The sequence below is a fragment of the Copadichromis virginalis genome, linkage group LG9, assembly GCF_057382275.1.
Source record: "Copadichromis virginalis isolate Kocher_CV1m ecotype Utaka linkage group LG9, C_Virginalis_male_GT1.1, whole genome shotgun sequence".
NCBI lineage: Eukaryota > Metazoa > Chordata > Actinopteri > Cichliformes > Cichlidae > Copadichromis > Copadichromis virginalis.
Window position 1 is genome coordinate 26,085,698 of NC_140626.1, and position 18,322 is coordinate 26,104,019.

General features: G+C 42.3%; 1 protein-coding gene across 7 annotated transcripts in view; it reads right to left on the bottom strand.

The window, feature by feature from the left end:
* Positions 1 to 18,322, bottom strand: part of ncoa2 (nuclear receptor coactivator 2) — a 61,611-nt gene that overhangs the window by 27,287 nt on the left and 16,002 nt on the right. For 6 of the 7 annotated variants that reach the window (XM_085468486.1, XM_085468489.1, XM_085468491.1 and 3 more), the window contains exons 2-4: positions 16,237 to 16,319; positions 3,562 to 3,669; positions 2,470 to 2,642 (exon numbers count right to left, since the gene is read on the bottom strand). In XM_085468486.1, the coding sequence (XP_085324612.1) occupies positions 2,470 to 2,642; positions 3,562 to 3,650 (262 nt within the window). In that variant the 5' untranslated portion in view covers positions 3,651 to 3,669; positions 16,237 to 16,319. The remainder of the gene's footprint in view (positions 1 to 2,469; positions 2,643 to 3,561; positions 3,670 to 16,236; positions 16,320 to 18,322) is intronic. The other variant, XM_085468487.1, reaches the window with a different exon arrangement.

Consider the following 18,322-nt stretch of genomic DNA (forward strand, 5'->3'; position numbering starts at 1 on the left):
AAAAAACAAAACAAAACAAACATAAATAAATATCCTGTAAGCTCCTGTACCTGTGCTATAATGCGATGCATGTGTCCGTTTGAGTGGGTTAATAACCATGCAGAGAAGCCTTATGTTCAAAGCGTAGGCTGCCCTACTTTTAGAGATGATGATGTGAGGCAGAATATCATTGGGTTTTTTGTTGTTGTTGTCGTTTCTGGCTTCTTCTTTTTTTTTTTTGGGGGGGGGGGGGGGGCATGTTGCTTTCGCACGATGCCAAGAAGCAGGCTGACCATATGGTGAATAAATATTGTGGTAAGAATCAAACAAAATTATCCCGTCCCTTGTATTTTCTTTTTGGAAGGGTGAAAGCAAATGCAGGGTTCCCTTGGCTTTGTGGGTTTGTGCACCATCGCACAGACACAAATTCATCTCTTTCAGCATTAATGATGTGCGCATCAGCAGGGCCTCTCTGGGCCCAGCGGGGCCCTGTAGACCAGCACAGCTGCCCTGGGTGCAGACCCATCACTCAGTGTCAGTGTGGCCCTCCCTGCCTTTCTGTCTGGAGAACTGTGGAACTGTGCCAGACACAGAGAGGGACTGACCAGTTGGGTAACAATTGCTGCTTAACACACAACTAACAAGACATTTGCTATATACTGTTCCTTCTTTCAGATATTTAACAATTTGCTCAGTTTATTTTTATATTTTGAATATTGGAATAAATAATGTACTAGGCTCAGCTTAGCAGCTACACAGACCCCAGTCCACAGTTTTTATGAGTCTTAACTGGGTGCTCCTGCCAACACGGAGTGTTAAAGAAAGAAAAAAAAAAGCTGTAAAACTCTTGGCTATGCCATTATTCTAAAGGCTCTATAAGCATATTTCTCCACATATTGTCTGTGAAGGTGCAACAAGCTGGAAAGAGAAAAGACACGCAGAAAATTGCAACCAGTTTCCAAATCAGGGTGGAAAATGTACGCAGACAGTGTGAGAGGAACAAACAGGGATGAATTCATTGCTTTTTTTTTTTCTCATTCCTTTTTCCAAAGGCCATCTTCACCACATGGCACATCTCTACAGGAAGTCACCAATCAGAGAGAGATATTAAGTCACATAAGTGTATTTGAATACATGTAATATTGTCGCTATAAGCAGAAAGTAAACTAAATGTGGACAACAGAAAAAAAAATATATACTACTAAAAAATAACTACACCTCTGTTTCAGATCACATTAAACACATGAGGTGCAATGAAAAGCAAATAACAGTAGGACATAACATAAGCTCACAGCATCCCCGCTTCACTTGTGCAGGATGAGATGCAGTAGCTTCCTGCTTTAACTACACACACACACACACACACACACACACACAGGTTCATCTACGTGGCCGCTGACGTATGGAGGACAAAGCAGAATAGGAAAATTTAGTCCTTCCCTCAGGGGTTCCTTCTGTACTAAAATGTTTTGCCTTGAGAGTCAGGCAGAGGATGTCATTATAGCAAAGGGTTAAAAAAAGAAAGAAAAAAGATGATAATGCAGAGAGGAAGTGTTGGAGGTAGAAAAGAAGGCAGCACAGAATAAGACATCAAAAAAAGGGGGTGGGAGCAACAGACGCTAGCAAGAATTTGATTGTGATTTTTGCATCACCATTACATAACAGTTGGCTCTGTGAGTCACAAAACATGATGACATCATCAGCTGGTCTGATTCATACACACCTCGAGTGGGCCACTCTTTGTCTACCAGCCACTCGGCTGTTTTTTCGGCTGTGCGACGGTAAAACATTAAGATCAGCACGTTCCTTCAAATTGAAGCAAGAGAAGAAGCCCTGTTTTTTTAAAAGCTTTAAGTGTTCTACCACTTACTAAAGACCCCTACTTCCACCCACACACACACACACACACACACACACACACAGGCAGCAGCGAGTACAACCAAACATGCTGATCGATTTGCCTGATGTTCTGGCTCAGAGCGCTCCTGGGAAAGACTGGCAGCCAACAAAAAAAAGAAATAAAAAAACTGCTCTGGCTCATCCACATTGTATGATGGAGTGTTGGAGGGAACATTAAATCAATTGTGCTGCTCTTTAATAAGAACACCAGTTACTGTGTATGAAACAGATCCCAAATCATAATATTTATGCTATCAGATCTGAGGTTTCTGTCAACACAAAGCCACCCGTGGAAGCTGTGTCGAACTTTAAAGGCACAACTAAGAACACAGCAACGAATTTGATTTGCAGCTGTGTCAAAGCCACTGACGTGTTTTCACTAAGGTTAGCCATGGTATAAAACTGGGCTTTATGACATAAAAAAAAGCTAAAAGGGGAAAATTACAGAACTTCATGGGAATAAAGAAATAAAAAAATAAAATAAACAGCTCAAATAACTCCGTATTCCTTTCGCTGTTGCACTGTAGGGATCTTGATTGTTTCTGCAACAAAGTATCACGTTTCAAAAATATTAGAGGCTGCCATTTGTACCTTGCTCCTTTATTTGCCTGATTTGTTTCACAGTTTCCTTCAGGATTGCACATTTGTCAGGTTTGACATTGAAGTTGTCGATGTCGTTGAAGTTGGCGAAGATCAGCTCGGCGAGCTCTTCGATGTATTTGTTCTCGTGCTCGCGGTTACGCTTCTCGTTGCTCCGTTTGGGACTGCAGAGACAAAAACAGAAGGGTGAGAAACTGCACTGAGGACAGCAGTAACACAACACGGGCGATACAGATTGATGGCTAAAGGTTCAAGAGAGTGGAAGTGCATCAAACAGCTCCAGGGTAGCAAAGTCCATCCATCTATAAAACTACACCAGGGTTCCAGTGTCCACACATTTTTCCTGAGTAGGGCTGAAGAGGCCTCTCATTTTGAAAGCTGCCAAATGACAGCACACTGACAGTGCAATATATCTACTGAGGCATCGAGGAGAGTCAACACTAGTGTCAATTCATCCTTCTAGGAGCTTTCACGCTGCTAACATGGCACAAGGGTAAACCAATATTACACTTAGAGCCCGATTAAATATAGGATTTTTAACATTCTTGCCGACTTAAAAACTCTTTATTTCAATATGTCAGCCAATATTTTTCTCTTTCGTACACATGAAACAAACATTTCCCCCACATTGGATCTATATAGTTATTTATTTACGTTCTGATTTGCCAGACTCTGCTCAGTCAGCAGGTGGCTGTGTTTGTGATTGGGAAACTGAAGGGTGCCCTCTGGTCTACAAACTATTCAGCGTCAGTCAGCTGAAGGGTGTTTCTCTCGTCTTTTCCTTCATTAACAGTTATAAATGCAGATACCGATAGATTGGCAAATAGCTAATATAGGTCGATATTATCAGCCTGCTAATAAATCAGGTCTACTCCATTTATGTTACAATAGGTTAAAGAAAAATGTGTGCAGGAGATTGTGAACCGGACAACTTTGCAAAGTCGTTACTCATTTGTGTGGACCGACTAAAACTGGATCTGACCTTTAGTGCATGATAACTACTTTGCCCCACATTACATTTAACTGTACACAGCAAAAACTCGCAGAAATGTCAAAAACATAACTCCTAAAGGGACCAAATACCTGGGTCCAAGAAGTTCAGCAGAACATTCTTTGCGTTTCCGTGACTCTGCCCTGCCAGGGTCAGATGAGTTTTCGCCGACTCCACTCATCCTCAATGCATATCAGCGTCTGGAAAATGAACACAAAGAGGCACAAAAGAAGAGTTTTACATTTGAAAGAAATGCTTCAGCACTACAAGCATAGGCAGCTATATAATGTGAAGAACACCCATGCTGGCCTGTATACATGCCAACATCGGAATCTGCATACAACACACGCACACTCTACAATGTGCTGGGGGCACAGGCAGATCCACTCCAGGAGAAATGAGTGAAAATGGAGCAGAGAAAGAAATTCAATCATTTCTCTCTGATGGTGGAGCTCTCCCTAGAGAGACTGAAATGAGAACACAGCACCTTGCCCACAGCACCAGACTGCACGCTCAACCATGTACCAAGAAAAACCCATTTGTTACACAAAACCAAAGCAAAGCTGGTGCACATTAAGAGCAGAGTGGGTTTACAATGACAACATGTGTTCTTTGTTTAAGTGCCTCTGAGAATGCTTCACATTGGTTTGTAAGAGTCGCTTAAAATGTAAATGCAGGAATCATATCTTGTCTGTTCTCTCTGAACTTATGGAACAGACTGTAAGATTTTCAGTGAGTAAGAAATCATGTTGTGACCGTTTTGTGTTATCAGAACTGACAAGGAAGCTGAGACTTTGCTGAATTTGTCTCAAACCCTACATGCCAACACGTTTTGAATGCTGCTTTTACTCCAACCCTGAAAGCAACCATAGGCTGCCACTAAATGAAAGACAATCAATTATTGATCAGAGTAATGTCTTATTAATTACCACCTGATCTGAACATCTGATGGTGCCTAATGGACTTGGGTTTCAACATAAAAGGATATCCTTCTTTATAAAAAAAAATGCATTAAAAAAACAACATTGCGTTGGCTCATGCAACATGATTAACTACACCTTTTTCTGCTTTCGGAGTTTGACAGAGCAAAGGAGGGGAGGTTAAAGGCAATTAAGACTAAGAAACAGGCAAACCTGGAGAAAGAAAATGGAAAAGTCTTTCCTCACTACAGTGCCCAAGATTGGGGCATGCTGTGTTGTTCTACGCTCTCAGCCACTCTAACCATGGAAACGGCTATGACATACACACACACGCCGCTTTACTGCTCAGCCATTACATAAGGAAGAACAGAGCAGAAAACAACACAATGTAGAGCAGAGTGGAAAGGAAAAGCTCGTCAGAAGCAGGCTAAACTAAAAGGAGAGAAAGTGACCATGCAAACTTGAGTCTGGCTCCCTCCTGGCCTGAAATGACCTACTTTAAGCTAATGGTAGGGTCTGTGCACAAATGGATGAAGCAGTCATGATTGGCCAGAGAGACAGAGGAGAATCTGAAGGGTAAAAGACATTCGGTTGACAAGCGACTTGAGCACTGTTGTTGGCCTGTACAGTGAATGAACAGAGCATGATACACAAATGTCACTGTGCATGTGCCCTTGTGTTACGCTCTTTCAAATGCCATTAGGCTGCTTTCATGCCGAGGCACTGTGCTGTTCACTGAATGTATAACAGTCTCTAAAAAGAGAGGTTACAACTTTTATTAATGACAACGGAAACAGGCAATTAAACCCTAATAGCTAAGTGGCACTCTCTGCTCCGATTGGCTGTGCCCTGGCTTTCAGGCACAAGTTACCATGGGAATTCTAGACCTGATTGGCTCCACCAGCCCCGCGAGGCCAGATATGATTGGTTGCTTCCGTCTCCTTGACATGGCAGTAATGATGGGTCATTGTACGTTGAGACAAATAAGAGAGACTGGATGTAGAAGGCACGTCTCAATGACACCAATACAGACAGCCAGACACCCTGGCAAGCAGGCTGGTAGGCCATTTTTGTTGCTGGGGGAGGGCTCTGATCTTCACATGGGCAAACTAGGAAAGGATTTCTAATCCTGGAAAATGCGCTGGTTCCCAGGGCAGCTATAAACAGCTGGGCACTGGTGTTAGTACTTACTATACGGGAGCTAAGATTTGACTTAATTATCAACATCACCCCCTCGGGAAGAGCTCCTCAAAGCTTAAATGCTCTTGGACACAGCAGGTATGAAGGAAGAGAATAGTGGCATGCTCCCCAAGTGTGTCTCTGGCATGATAAATTCTTATCCCCATCCCCCAGACCTGAAGTGATGTACACAATTATGATGACAGAGATCTCAGAGGTAACACAGAACATCACAGTTATAGTTCCAAATGCAGGGATGGCTATGCCTAACGACTCTGCCGTGATCCTTACCGACTTCCCATATGCATATGCTTTATTCAATTAAAAAAAAAAAAAAATACATAAATAAATAATTTACCACCATACTTGCATTTTGCTTGTAGCAGACTAGGTAGTAGCACGAGGGGAGAAGTGCAATTCAAAACAATTTAATTGGACTAAATGATATTTTAATGCAGGCTATGTTAAACTCTGCAATAACAGGGCTGATGAGACTCAACACAGATTAATGACCGCATAAGAGAGTAACCTCATTATGTAGGGGAGTGATTGGCATATTCTGGAAGGCATCTATCAAATGTTCAGTTCATCAAGCTGTCAGCTCATTTAGTTCATTAGTGCTGTAAGTTGAGACATATGGTCCATCACTCATTACAAGCTACCTTATGTTAGTCATACACAGTGTGACATCTGTGTAAGACCAAGCAGGTTTTGCCAAGATTCGCACAGTCACAATAAAAGAGAGCCGGGCCACTTCTAAACAAATATTCTTCACAAGCCAAAAGAGCTACAGAACTGACGGATAGTACCTCAGCTGGTCATACCACATGTCCACTGGAGTAAGAAAGTGAAATTGAAAAGAGAAGTGTGCCCATACACAAAATTTGGGCCTCTCCATGAACTCTTCCTACGCAATTAGGAGTTGCACAATCAAATTAGCACACATGTATGAGAATCAACAAATAAAAAACAAAATAGTGTTGTGGAATTTTACATAGCGATACTGTAACAATACACAGACACCAAATATTGGTATTTCATTAAATAAATGAAAATAGTCAGGGAATAGTAGCAACAAGAGGGCTTGACATTAAAATCAACCCCACAAAACCAAAAAAGACACCTCCTAATTCAGAGCAAGTTAATGAGTAAAAATTCATCAGCAATTTCCTTGCATCCACCAAACAAAAATTCATGGCTGCCTGGTCAGTGTACTGATTTTTTTCCCCCCCACATTTTGCCAATGACTACGAGCTGTGTTGACTAAATGTGTATTCGCGTTGCAACGATTGACTCCTACCAGGCAACCTGTGCAATCTTTCTGCAAAGAGTCGCGGCATGACTTGGACTGACTGCCACTGCACTCAGAGAGATGGCCACAGGTTTGCAAATAATACTGATTTATAAATGTAGACAACTGGTTGCTGGCTGTATTCTGGTCATATTCCTATAGAACGGGAAGGCTGATGAGCACAAATGTAATAATTAAATGTGAATTCCTATGTATGTAGACAGCAACAGATATGCGTTTTTGATGGGTTATCACAGCTAATTATTATATTATCAGATACATTTCCAAGTTGCATGTAATTGCCAACTTGACCCCATTCAGTTGCAGACTGATGGCAGACCAACTCCATGTTACATTAACATTCTGGTGATTCCCACATCTAATTATGATGTCATTATGTTGCCTAGCGGCCTCCTACCAATGGGTTAAAACCATCTATTTGTAGTTTATGTACCTATAGCACTTCATAATGGTTCATAACAATAAGACATAATCTAAATCTCATTAAAAAAAAATTGCTTTGCTATACAATGTCATTTTATGCTTTTTTGTTGTTGTTGCTCTTGACATTTGTCAACTATAAGGCATGGATCATAATCAAAATTAGATCATGAAATCCTCTTTAACATGTCAGTATACACTGGATTAACACAACCTTTTATACCAATTTTTCATTATACACTTCATAATAATGGATTGGATTTATATAGCGCTTTTCAAGGCACCCAAAGCGCTTCACAATTCCATTATTCATTCACTCTCACATTCACAGACTGGTGGAGGCAAGCTGTAGCCACAGCTGCCCTGGGGCAGACTGACAGAAAAAAAAAAAAAAAAAAAAAAGTACATAGTAAAAAAATAAATGTCAATATTGTGCCATTGGCCCCTCTGGCCAACACCAGTAGGCGGTAGGGTAAAGTGTCTTGACCAGGACAGAGAGCCCAGGGATCGAACCGGCGACCTGCCGGTTACAGATGCGCTTCCCAACCCCCAGCGCCACGGTTGCCACTTCATGTATAATGTCTTTCACTTTTCTCATTGTGATTAACTATATCAGTTTTCAAACAAGCCAAACAATACCGCATCATGGGGAGTGTAGTAGTAACTATGGTAGTAAGCAAGTCAGTTTTGTTTGTTTGTTTTTTTATATCATGAGGAAGACCATGCAACCATGACAAACATTAGCCTGTAGACTGTAAGAGACTATCTGGAATCAATTTGTTTAAAAGGGGGATGTCTTTTACATACTTTACAGCTGGCTGCAGCGGGCTGGGAGGAGAGAGAGAGGAGGGGAAAAAAAAAAAAAATCAATGGGAAAGTACAATTCCATATAACATGAAAATGCAGCCATTCCTGTTCTATACTTTTCAAATCCACTTTGAGAAATTCTCCTCAAGGGCACATGCAGTAGTTGCTGCACGTGTTGTGGTCTAGTGTCTTTCACAAACCCTCTGGCATGTGGTCGCCTGCAGACAGCCTTGCATGTACCATCTGATTACAGAACGTCACTCGTACACAAGCCGGCCATCACACACTGGCCGTGGAAACTATAATGCCTGCATAATAATGCACTTGGAAATTATCCTGTGGTCACTGAGGTCCTCTAACACACGTTTCCATGCAGATTTTCCACAACTTGAAAGCTGTTAGGTCTCAGCTCATGTAAGTGCAGTAAACACTTACCCACTGCCCCAAATTGACACTTCATTACAGTTTTACATCTTTAGCGCATCTGTGTGGCTGATTCACAAGGCTGAATTAAAGGTCAGGTAATTAAACCTCTGTAACAGCCACACCCACTAGCATAGCAACACAACATTGATGACTTTCCAATAAAAGTATCCGATCAGTTTTAATCAGAATTATTGATTTTGTCAGAACTTAGACAGAAATGCAAATATGTAATGCTTCCCAGCGTATTAAAACACCAAAGTGTAAATAAAAATAAACCAAAAAACAAATGCAAGCAAAAAGCTGGAGAAATCAATTGACTTTGAAAGTACTCTGTGCACTTGAGGGAGGTGCTCATAGGTGAGTGTCATTGCTTATATCTTAGGTGTCACCTAAGTGCAGACTCTCCACAACGGACCTGGAGCCAACCAGTCTGGCGAGGATGGACTGAAGAGACAACGAGGGGCTGCTGCTAAGGTTGCCTCTGCTGCTTGAGGCAACCATCTTTCCTCTGATCAAACTCAGCTGCTTCAACCTTTACATGACATACACTATTAGATGGCAATGAGCACATCCACAGCACAAAACAGAATTTATCTGCATCTGTGAGGAGAGAATGGCACAATACAAAACACTTCACTTAAAGAATACACAGAAGCAGAGGAATTTGCTCTGCAGCGACTCAGCTGGGAAACAGTAAGATGAATAGATTAATGTGCAGTATCTCCACCTTTATGGGGTAATATGTGAGAAATCTTTTGAGCAATTTTAATAATTGAACTTTCATTCATGCACACAGAGAGGCTGGGAAAGAGCATTTTAATTCAGATAGGACTTTATAAACATTTACAACACCCTGAAGTAGGGCTGGGCGATATATTGAGTTTTTAAATATATCAATGTCTAAGGAGCTTGGAAAGAAAAGCGTCTGGACTTATTTGAGTTGCTTGAAGACGTTTCACTTGGGAGTTCCCCCCCAAAGATTTGGGGGGGGGATACTCCCACTGGGTTTAAATCTGGGACTCCCCACCATTTGACCTTAGAACTGAAGAAGCTTCTCGGATGAGAGGTGAAACGTCTTCAAGCAACTCAAAGAAGTCCAGACGCTTTTCTTTCCAAGCTCCTTAGACTACGATGACCTGGATGACTGAGAACCTTCACAGACATAAATATATCAATATATTTTTATGTGACAATATCGTTTATATAATGTTACTCTGCCTCGCCTTTCTCCTTCACTGAACACAACTTCCCCTCCCCCATCGCTTCCCCTGCAGGCAACGACAAGATGGACACGGCAGCTATCAAAGAGGAGCTGGTCGGTAAAAAGAAAACATTTGGAGATTACGATTTTAGTGCTGTCAGCGTTAATCTCGTTAAAATGACGTTAACGCCATAACTGCTGTCAGGGTGTCAGTCACTCAGTAGAACTTGGGAACAGAGCAGCTGCAAAATCTGTCTTTGTTATTATGCTCAGCGTCTTTTAGTTTACATTTTGACTGCACAATTGCGAGCTTTTTGTTATGCACAAAACCAACATTGTTTTATTTTATTTATGGAGCATTATTGTTTAATAAATGCTGATAATTTATTTGAGTAATTTTTTTATGTACATCTACGCTCTATGATAATAAAAGTGCCCGTGTGAGATCTGGGACACAGCATGACTAAGAACTCTTTTTGCTCTTACTTTATGGCTTTAAAAAAAATATATAATAATCGCGATATATATCGTATATCGCCATCCAACTAAAGAATATCCAGATATGAATTTTGGGCCATATCGCCCAGCCCTACCCTGATGTTTTTAGCTGTATTTCCAAACCGTTAACAATGCAACGGTTTCTGCTACCTTAAATGGGTTTGTAATACTCTTAACAGTATACAGCTCATATACCCACAAAAGGTGAACCAGGTTTAATGTGTGCCACCAAAGGGGGCCTTTAAAAAACACTGAATCACCCATTCTAGTCATACTATAATGATGGGGGAAAGGGATGCAACGCGGGGGGTGGGGGGGGGGGTGGGGGGGTGGGACTGTGTCTGATTGCCAAGAGGAGAGGGTATGTGCCAGTGTGCCATTCCTGTAATCATGTGGGTTAGCAGGGCTTTGATTATAGAGACACACCCAGTGATTCTGGAGCTCAGAGAGCTGGGCATGACTATGCATCAAACTGCATCAAAAGCTACTGGGGAATCGTTTGAAGTCTCCTGCACTATAATAATGAGAGCCCTTCCAGAAAGTGCAAAGCCTCTGTGGGGCACTGAACATTGTCTCGCTGGTGTGTAATCTCTCCTCAGTTGGCTCCTTGGTTCAACAGGCCCCCTGAGAGAGAAACGGAGAGCAAGAGTGCACCAATAAAGACTGCTTCTGGAGCGCTGCAACATGGTCCATTTATTTCCCACAAACTGAAGGGGAAATAGTGAAAGGGGAGGGGCACAGAGGACTCGTGGCTTCTCATTTTATGCTCTCGATATTTGCGATGGGTGAAAAGATGTGCAGAGAGTGCCAAAACACAAAGAAACATGACGGGATCATGTAAGATGGTATTAAAGACAAATGCGTTTGTCTTAAAAACAATATAAATATCAGCAAAATACCCAGTGGGGTGGGGTCTGCAGTGAACTGCTGACAGCTGCTATTACCTTAAACCAGATGTTGTGATATTAGGCTTGGGCTGAGAAAGAGGCAAAAAGAGATGGAGGGATGTATGTGGTGATGGATTTAGTGTTTTGGAGCAATATGACAATGGCGCTTGAGTGATGGGTATTTCCCTGTAGATATATTCCATGTAGAGGAATCAATGGTGAACTGTGATTACAATAATTCAGAGTCAGTAAATGAACAGAGGGGACAGCAACACAGCACGTTTTGTTTTGTCTTGGCTTTTGTTTTGTTTTTTCCCCATTTAAGAGAAGGTTTGCAGAGTGTAATGGCTTGTGTTTAGTGGTTCAAATGAGTGGTTCAAATCTGCAACAAAGGTTAACTTTCAGTTCTCTCCTCAAAAACATAATCACTTACCCACCTATACGCTTACCATGACATTTAAACAACCATTGTTATGAGGGTTAGCCAGTAAACAAAGTAAATTCTTTATTCAAATTACATGTGTCCAAAAAGTTAGACACAAACACACAAACAGACCACTGCTGATTAAATCAACAGAGAGGTAGGATATTTGCCTGCTACCAAGTCCCACTCAAGCATTTGTCCGCTCTAGAATCACTGCAAGGTAATGGCTCTAAAGTGCCCGAGTGCAACCAAGAGCCCGGTCCCCATTTACTGAAAGCTGATCACGCTCATCAATCTTTTAACGCTGGCAGTCACTTCAGGATGTCGCAGGATGCGAAGCAGAGGTCTGTCGGTATAATAAGCACAGAGTGCTGGCTTCTGGCTGTCCGAGAAACACACAAGATTGGTCAGATAGGTGAAGTGAAGTGTCAGCTATCGAGGGATGGTGAAATTGATTAACTGGTATAAGTAAGCGACTCCCCACAACAATCCAGTCAACAATTCATCTGTGGCTGACAGCAATGCCAGAAAGGAGATTCAGATATCACTGCACAAATCCGATTACGGAAGAAGCTGGAAGTAGGGAAACTATGAGCTGATCTTTGAAGTATCAGTTGCTTGATTATTTACTTGCAGCTGTATATGGCAGTACTAAAGGAATTACCACGGTTTCTACAAAGGTCAATAAAATGTAGCCTGATCTTCATCTAAACCACAACTGTAGAAATGCACTGATGAAAGTACTGAAAGTGCGTAAATCTCTGTTTTAATGAATCCCCCTAGAGTCAGGTGTTCCAATCAAGGAGATGCTACTGAAAGTGTGACTTGCAGAAGGTTCCCCTCCCTCTAGATTAAGCCATTTTTTATGTCATGTCTTAAGATTGAGGCACAATTCCCACCAACCGCTCAGAATTTTCAAATGATCTCAGAGGAAGTGGCATAAAATTTAAGAAAGGTTAGAAAAGCATTTCTAATTACTTTGGCATTCATGAAGTAAAAAAGACACCAAGAATGTCTACAAGTCATGTAGTCATCATTGTCATAGGAGTGGAACAAGTTTAAAAAGGATAAAATTCAGGTTTTTGAAAGGCTGAATTGAAGAGTACTGACCTTAACTGAACTAAGATGCTTTGGCAAGACAGAAAGGTCTATTCAATAAAAATTAAAAAAAACACACAAACAAACAAAAAAAACAACAACCCCAAAACAAAACACTCAAATACTCAAGTATAAAAGGAACAGGAACAGTCTAAAATTCCTCCTAATAATTGTGCAATAAGTATCTGCAGGAAAGGAGTTACTAAAGTTAGAGTTTCATGTTAATAGTTTAGTCTGATTGTGTGTCTAAAACTATGACTTGGATGTAGATGAGAACAAAACAGAGCACTCCAACAGCTCAAACTTTATTTTGCAACTGTACTGTGCGGTGCTGAGAACTGCATACCATCTTTTTTTTTTTTTTAAATATTCACTGTGCCACTGTGGATCAGCACGTGGCAGCGCATTCAAGCCACACAGACACACTTAGAGTGTAGCTACGTTAAACAAGTGCAGGCTGCATCAAAAATACAACAAAACTCAGAACATGAAGAAGAAAATCCAGTTTTAGCAACAGCAACCAAAACCATGCCATCTTATGCAAACTATTATGATGATGAATCCCCTCAGAAAATGGTGTAAGAACAGTGAGCAATACAATAACTGAAATGTAACCTTTAAAATAACAGAAACTTAGTAGTAGTAGTACTGGTTCCAAGAGTAAAACATTCTTTCCCATCCATCCATCCATCCATCTTCATCCGCTTTATCCGGGGCCGGGTCGCGGGGGCAGCAGCCTAAGCAAAGAGGCCCAGACCTCCCTCTCCCCAGCCACCTCCTCCAGCTTATCCGGGGGAATACCAAGGCGTTCCCAGGCCAGCCGAGAGATATAATCTCTCCAGCGTGTCCTGGGTCTGCCCCGGGGCCTCCTCCCGGTGGGACATGCCTGGAACACCTCACCCAGGAGGCGCCCAGGGGGCATCCTTGTCAGATGCCCGAACCACCTCAGCTGGCTCCTTTCGATGTGGAGCAGCAGCTGCTCTACTCTGAGCCCCTCCCGGATGGCCGAACTTCTCACCCCATCTCTAAGGGAGAGGCCAGCCACCCTTCGGAGGAAGCTCATTTCTGCCGCTTGTATCCGCGATCTCGTTCTTTCGGTCACTACCCACAGCTCGTGGCCATAGGTGAGGGTAGGGACGTAGACCGACCGGTAAATTGAGAGCTTCGCTTTTACACTCAGCTCCCTCTTCACCACGACGGACCGGTGCAGCGTCCGCATTACTGCAGCTGCAGCCCCAATCCGTCTGTCGATCTCCGGCTCCCTTCTCCCATCACTCGCGAACAAGACCCCGAGATACTTGAACTCCTCCACTTGGGGCAGGAACTCATCCCCGACCCGGAGTGGGCACTCCACCCTTTTCCGGCTGAGAATCATGGCCTCAGATTTGGAGGTGCTGATCCTCATTCCCGCTGCTTCACACTCGGCTGCGAACCGTTCCAGTGCGAGCTGGAGGCCCTCACCCGATGAAGCCAACAGAACCACATCATCTGCAAAAATCAGAGATGAGATTCTGAGGCCACCAAAGCGAAAGCCCTCCGCCACTTGGCTGCGCCTAGAAATTCTGTCCATAAAAATTATGAACAGAACCGGAGACAAAGGGCAGCCCTGGCGGAGCCCATCACCCACCGGGAACGAGTCCGACTTATTGCCGGCAATGCGAACCAAGCTCTTGCAACGGTTGTATAGGGATCGAATGGCCCGTAGCAATGGGCCAGACACTCCATATTCCCGCAACACCTCCCACAGGACACCCCGAGGGACACAGGCGAATGCCTTCTCCAAGTCCACAAAACACATGTAGACTGGTTGGGCAAACTCCCATGCACCCTCAAGTATCCTGGAGAGGATAAAGAGTCCAGTGTACCGCGACCAGGACGAAAACCGCATTGTTCCTCCTGTATCCGAGGTTCGACTAATGGACGAACTCTCCTTTCCAGCACCCTGGCATAGACTTTCCCAGGGAGGCTGAGGAGTGTGATCCCCCTGTAGTTGGAACACACCCTCCGGTCCCACTTCTTAAAGATGGGGACCACCACCCCGGTCTGCCAGTCCACAGGTACTGCCCCTGATCTCCACGCAACATTGCAGAGGCGTGTCAACCAGGACAGCCCTACAACGTCCAGAGCCTTCAGGAACTCGGGGCGGACCTCATCAACATCAACATTCTCTCCCCTCACACACAAAATGGTTGAAAAGGTCTCTCACTTGCAAGAACAGCTGAATCTGGACACTGTTAAGCCTTTAAAGCCGGTCGGAGCGGGCACGCTCCGTTTTGCAGAACTATTTTTAAATCCCACATAGAACCGGAACCATGTAAGCTAGCGCAATAGTTTTTTTTGCATATGAAACCGGAGGAGTTGTACTTACATCTTATGCCATCAGCTTGTCCTAGGTCACGGTTTCCTTCCACATATAGCTTTGCAAAAATTGCATAAAAAGTGCTTGCAGGAACAAAAACATAATATTCCAGAAACACGCTTTGCCGATCCGATCAGCTGTTCGTAAAACTTCCTACATTGAAATAGACGTCAGCGCAAACGATCGCATGTCCGACATGACCTGCCCGAAACTGGAAGTGACGTCATTTTCACGGAAAATGTCGTTTTTTTTACTTGTAGGCCTTAAAAGCCCATACTGATGTTTTTAAAAGTTATGTTTGACTTTATGCTTTTCTGAATAGTTTCTGGGATGCTTAGAACTCAAATTGCACTGCTTTAAATAGTTTATTTTGATGCACATGCTGTTTTTTTGCAAATTTGCATCATAGGTTTGTTTTTTCTGCAGTATTTAATAATTGGTGTATCTCAAAAATAAAACTATGAAGACACTCAAAATAAATTTCCTGTTGTTGTAAACTATTTTTTGCAACTTTTTTGTATTTAAAGTTTTGAGGGATAAACCCATTAAATTTCTCCAAGTAGAAGTATATGTAAAAAAACAAAAAACAAAAACGATTTTCAATTTTTTTATAGTTTATTGCACTTTTTTGCAATTTATGTAGTTACTATGGACTTAATGCATACATATAATTAAAATTGGGCTATAATGGTTGTATTGATGTATAGCAACTTGAAATGCTCCCAAAAAATGGCACTACAGCATGTAAAAATATAAAGTAAGCTCTGGCGGACTTGGTTCTATGCTAGGTCTTAAAGGGTTAAACACAAAGAAAGGGGTCAGGCAAGAGCTGTGGTAGATCAGGAGAGACGGTTAAGAAGGCCTCGATCTCCCAGTAATATCTGCATCAGGCAGACTGATCCCTCCAAAGGGAGCTCTAACCTGTAACGAAAATCTTCACTGTGTAGCTGCTCCTCTCTTAAAACTACAAAACTGATCTAAGAAGCTGGAGATAATAGAACACATGAACAAGGTGCTGAAGAAGACATGCAAGATTGTTTTCAGACAAGCTTGAAGACAAATCTAAACTCCCCCCCCCCCCCCATAACTTATTAAGGATTGAAGAAAAAAAAAGAAGGTTTGAGCCTTGCATCATCAGTACATCTGGTCTCTCTGTGTTTGGAGAGGAGTGCTTATTTGCCATGTTGCACAGCAGAGTTGCGTTAAACAAGAATTGGCTTTGGCTTTGCTTCTCACCTTGGCTTCAGTCCAGAGAGTCCCTCAGGCCATTGCTGCAAGACGTTAATGCTAGGAAACCTTTATGCATCATCCACTTCTCCCTGATGAAAGAAATAACAGCAGAATTGGGGTCCACAGTCCACAGTGTGAATCAGCACAACTCAGGACAAAAATAAATTAAATCTGTAACTGTGGTATATTAGAACATGTTCTAAGTCAATAATGCAACATCTGCATGTTGTAAAGTGAAGACATATCACGAAGCAGAAAGCCTGACCTTATTTTCTTGCAACTGTAGCATTAACAGTTTACATTAAGTTAGTGTGAAACTGCAAGTTAGTCGTCTGCAGTCTTATAATATCCTTGGGGATTGTGAAGCCTATTACATCGTGGAAGACAGTGAGCACCTTTTTAATCATGGCATACAATTAATTAGATCCAGAAAAAAAGGTTTCAATTTTAAATGATATTCCCACTTGGGTAATTATAAAATGCAATGGTAACTTTAAAAAGGACTCTGCCAAGTTATTTGGCTACACTGGGGGGTGGGGGGGTGGGGAGTAAATGAAAGGCTTCAGTAGCCTCACGCAGTCGTCCTTCTGCATGAAGGTGCCAAGTGAGTCAGCCGAAGGAATTCACTCATGTGATGTCATGTGCTGACATAAGAGTAAACTGATTCCTCTCGTGAACGCTACACAACTGCACGGCTAGAAGCCATGTGGAAAGGTGATATTTGGCATTCTCAACTGCTGCACACGACACACTTCAATACCTGGCATCTAAGAGGAGTCAGGGAAGGGTTACCAAATACTTTAAAGACAAAAATAAATTAACAATTACTGTCAATCTGCACGAATTAGCTCACATGTCTGGAAAAACTGCTACAGTCAATTTCATTTAAAGAAAAATGTCAGTATTACTGTATTTATCAGCTCCACCTTTCATGTCCTCTTTCTAGTGGCTCTTAGTTTTCATCCTCTGGAGGAATTTTCACTAATGCGATCACATGCGAACTCACAAAAAACCCTTAATCTGTGGGCTGAGTGCGAAAACACTATAGAGTTGCTTTAACATTAATATTCTGTACATGCTCAACTGGATCAATACATGTCAGAAGCTATAATCAAAAATAAAATGGATCTCACGGATCTGTTGTTTGGATCATGAGGAGTTATTGCTATGATGCACCACAGGGGGGAAAAGGGTGGGTTACGAGTAATGCTGAAGCATCCTTCCCATTACATCACTTTAACTGGCAGGTAGCATCTCTCCAATCTCATCTAACAATATCAATAGTTCCTGTGACACAGGGAACCCGGTGGTGACATTACCGGTGTCATCGCAGACTAGGATCAAGAGTCATAGCAGAAATATGCAAGACACAAGCATACAAATTATGTAATTAAAACTGAGCAGAGCTGCCCCTAAGAAAAAGGCGGCGTCCCTTTAGATCCATGGAACCTTCATGTTGTGATTGCAAAAACAACAACAACAAAAAACCAAACACACACACACACACACACACACACACACACACACACACACACACACACACACACACAACACTGTCAAGCCAAGCTACCACTGTGCTTAAGCCGCAACATTAACTGAGTTATGTACTAACATTTATCCAGTAAGACACAGACACACAAAAGACGCTTGCTACTAAAAAGGCCACAAAACCTCAGTACTAGAAGTCACAAAGTTGCAGACTCACTAACAGTGCTGGTCACACAAACCTCAAAACCTGTCACTGCGCTCTGTATGGCCTCAGTCCAACCATCTGTTGGCATTTAGAAAGAGGTCAAAGATCATGAGGTCAGAAGTTCAGGTTCCCCTTAAACAGACTTCAGCCAATTAAACAGTTAACTGATAAAAGACAGTTTCATTATACGCAGCAAAAATCCCAGCTGAATGAAAGAGAAGCTACAAACTATGAGGGAACTATGAACTACTATTTTATCAATAGCGTTTACTTCCAGGTTTACACAGCTATAAGGTGGAATCAAATGTGTGCGTGAGACTTGCACTCCACTCTCTGATATGACACATCAGATGGAGAGCTGATGCTGCTATGTGGATCTCACTAAATCAGGGACTACAA